The sequence below is a fragment of the Colobus angolensis genome, unplaced genomic scaffold, assembly GCF_000951035.1.
Source record: "Colobus angolensis palliatus isolate OR3802 unplaced genomic scaffold, Cang.pa_1.0 Scaffold136, whole genome shotgun sequence".
Classification (NCBI taxonomy): Eukaryota; Metazoa; Chordata; class Mammalia; order Primates; family Cercopithecidae; genus Colobus; species Colobus angolensis.
In genome coordinates this window covers 83,484-86,291 of record NW_012114444.1, presented here as the reverse complement: position 1 = coordinate 86,291, position 2,808 = coordinate 83,484, and the positions used below count along the sequence as shown (strand labels likewise).

General features: G+C 54.7%; 1 protein-coding gene across 1 annotated transcript in view; it reads left to right on the top strand.

Moving 5' to 3' along the window:
* PLEKHG4B (pleckstrin homology domain containing, family G (with RhoGef domain) member 4B) overlaps positions 1 to 2,808 on the top strand; it is a 39,483-nt gene that overhangs the window by 1,331 nt on the left and 35,344 nt on the right. Inside the window, exons 2-3 of the mRNA XM_011934413.1 lie at positions 1,740 to 1,949; positions 2,097 to 2,220. Coding sequence (XP_011789803.1) covers positions 1,740 to 1,949; positions 2,097 to 2,220 — 334 coding nt within the window. The remainder of the gene's footprint in view (positions 1 to 1,739; positions 1,950 to 2,096; positions 2,221 to 2,808) is intronic.

Below are 2,808 nucleotides of genomic sequence, written 5' to 3'. Positions count from 1 at the left end.
CACAGCCTCCCCCTGCACTGTCCCCCTCCCACCCTGTCACAGTTTTGTTTGGTCACTTGATCCACAAGAAGCCAGTCTCCATATTCATGTTGGCGCTCACGTTCTGGAGACCAGAAGTCCAACATCAAGCTGTGGGCAGAGTGCGTCCCCGCTCCCAGGTCCAGGGGCACCCATCCTGCCTCTTCCAGCTTCCGGGACTGCAGGTGTCCTGGGCTGTTGCTGCAGCACTCTGACCGTCCTCCCCTTTGCCTCTGACTCGAATCTCCCTCTCCTTGCTCTCGGGCATCCATTGGTGGATTCGGGGCCCCTGTAAACCCAGGACGACCTCACATCTAGATCCTCAGACTCAGTTTCCAACTGGAGGCCACATTCATAGTTTCCAAGGGTTAGGAGAGAAAATGGGACGATTTAAAGACTGTTTGCAGGGCATAAAGTAAGAAAAGAATGAGAACATATTTCTTAAATCAAATATTTCAAATATTTTCTTTCTTTTTTTTTTTTTTTTTTTTTTGAGTAAAGAACTAGCCTGTGAGTAACACAACCAGTGATATTGGAAAGAAGGAAAACATGTGAACATATTGATGTGGGCTCCAGCAAGCGGGGCCAGCCAACCTCAGGAAGTGGACGGGCTGAGCCCTCCTCTCCGTGGGCCGCCCGCTGCGGTGCCTGGAGACAGCCGCCTGGCTGCCCACCCTCCTACCCGCCTGGTCCAGCCAGGGCCTCGGAGGCACCATGGCCCTTGGAGACAGAAGTGTAGTCCAGCCCATTCCAGCCACTTCACGAGGGCCTTTCGCCTTCGAAGTTAGGCTGCTGTGCCTGGAACTTCTGACGGTTCCCAGAGTGCCGCACACACGGGACCTACTGCAGAAAAAGCTTTGTAACAGAAGTACTCACTTGGGGCAACACTTCCTGAAAGTGTTCTGTCACCTCACTGCAGTTCAGCTAAAGTGAAAAGTCCTAGCCCCTCCCCATGGTTTCCAGCCCCTCACCTTTCCTTTGTATTGATTTTCTTCCATTTGTACTGGGCAGAGACACACAATCGTGCAGCACCCCTTGCAGTCACACACACACCATAACAACCACACATAGTCACGTGCCTTACACGATCACACGCTCGAGTTCCACATGCACACGGAATCACACACCACACACAGTCACATGCCTCACATGATGCATGCACACATGGTCACACCACAGTCACATGCCTCATGATACATGCACACACAATCATACACACCACACACAGTCACATGCCTCACACAATACATGCACACAGTCACACCACAGTCACATGCCTCGCATGATCACACTCTCCAGATTGACACAGAGTCACACACCAGAGTTCCACATACCACACACAGTAACACACCAGTCACATGCCTCACACAATCACACGTGCCAGAGCTACACATACTATGCACGCACACACAGTCACACACCGCATGCAGTCACACTGCACTTTGAGCAGATGAGTAGGGATGAGACGACCCGTTCTTCCTGGGGGCTCTGCAGGTAGGGGGCGTGTCTGTGAGCTGGAGAATCCGTCTCCGTGATGACGCCGCGTGCCCTGTGCGGTGGAACACGCTTTCACTTCCCACGTGAACTGGGACACGTTCTCATGGAACCGCCTATTTTCATGCATGTTTCTGTCCCGTGGTGCGTAGCAAGCTGAGCAGAGCAGCTGCTTTCAACACGCAGGAAAACCTTCATCTTTGACACGGCCTCTTTCCTTTGTCCAGACGTTCTTGCGTCCTCAGCCTGTGTCAGTACAGACGGCGGCAGCCTCCATTGCCACAACCCCAACGGGCTTTCCGATGCGCCTGCTCAGCAGCCACGCCCTGAGCGAGAAGGGTGGCCGCCGGGCACAGGGGACTTCCCCAGCCAGGTGCCCAAGCGAGTGCTGGACGTCAACCAGGAGCTGCTGCAGTCCGGGGTCACCACCCTCCCAGGTGAGCATGGGCTGCCGCTTGCCCAGGTGGGCGCACAGCAGGCTGTCCTGTCAGGACAGATCTCATATCTAAGCCAACAGCACAGACCCAGCTCACCACCTCATAGGAGTGAAACCCTTGGCAGCTGCCCTGTCTCTGTCTCCACAGGGACCCGAGACCGTCAGGGCAGAGCGGTGGTGCAGGTCCGCACCAGGAGCCCGCTCTGGACCAGGGAACACTCGTCCTGCGCCGAGCTGACCCGACTGCTGCTGTACTTCCATAGCATCCCCAGGTGGGACGGGGGGCCAGGCCCCACCCTGCAGACCCGTGGGACCCCAGCTGCATGTGTGTGGCAAAGTGGGGGGCACGGGGAGATGCCAGCTTCCACGACCAGACTCTGCCTCTCCTAACCTCATCTTTCAAAACAGTCAGCACCCGCGTGCTTCCAGCCTTGATTTCTACACACCATTTCTTGTCTTCTGTACACATCCTTCCCAGTGACACCCAAAATTAAACACACCTGGCTACGGGGCGGGCGGGGCACACTCACTTTTTTGACCAGGACTCAGCCATCTGTGTGATGTGCAGCTTCTGCCGGCTTTGAGTCAGGGTTCTCTTGTGTCCTTGGCTACATGAGTGCTGTAAGATCAGTGTCCAGACACACAGCTTAATTAGAATGGGTGTTAATCCTGGAATTAGAGCTGAAGAAGTTTCTCAGAGAACACACACACAATTTTTTTTTTTTTTTGAGACAGGGTCTTGCTGTTGCCCGGGTTAGAGCACAGTGGTGCAATCACAGCTCACTGTAGCCTCAACCTCCTGGGCTAAAGCGATGCTCCTCCCACCTCAGCCTCCCAGGTAACCACAGCGCCAGGCTATA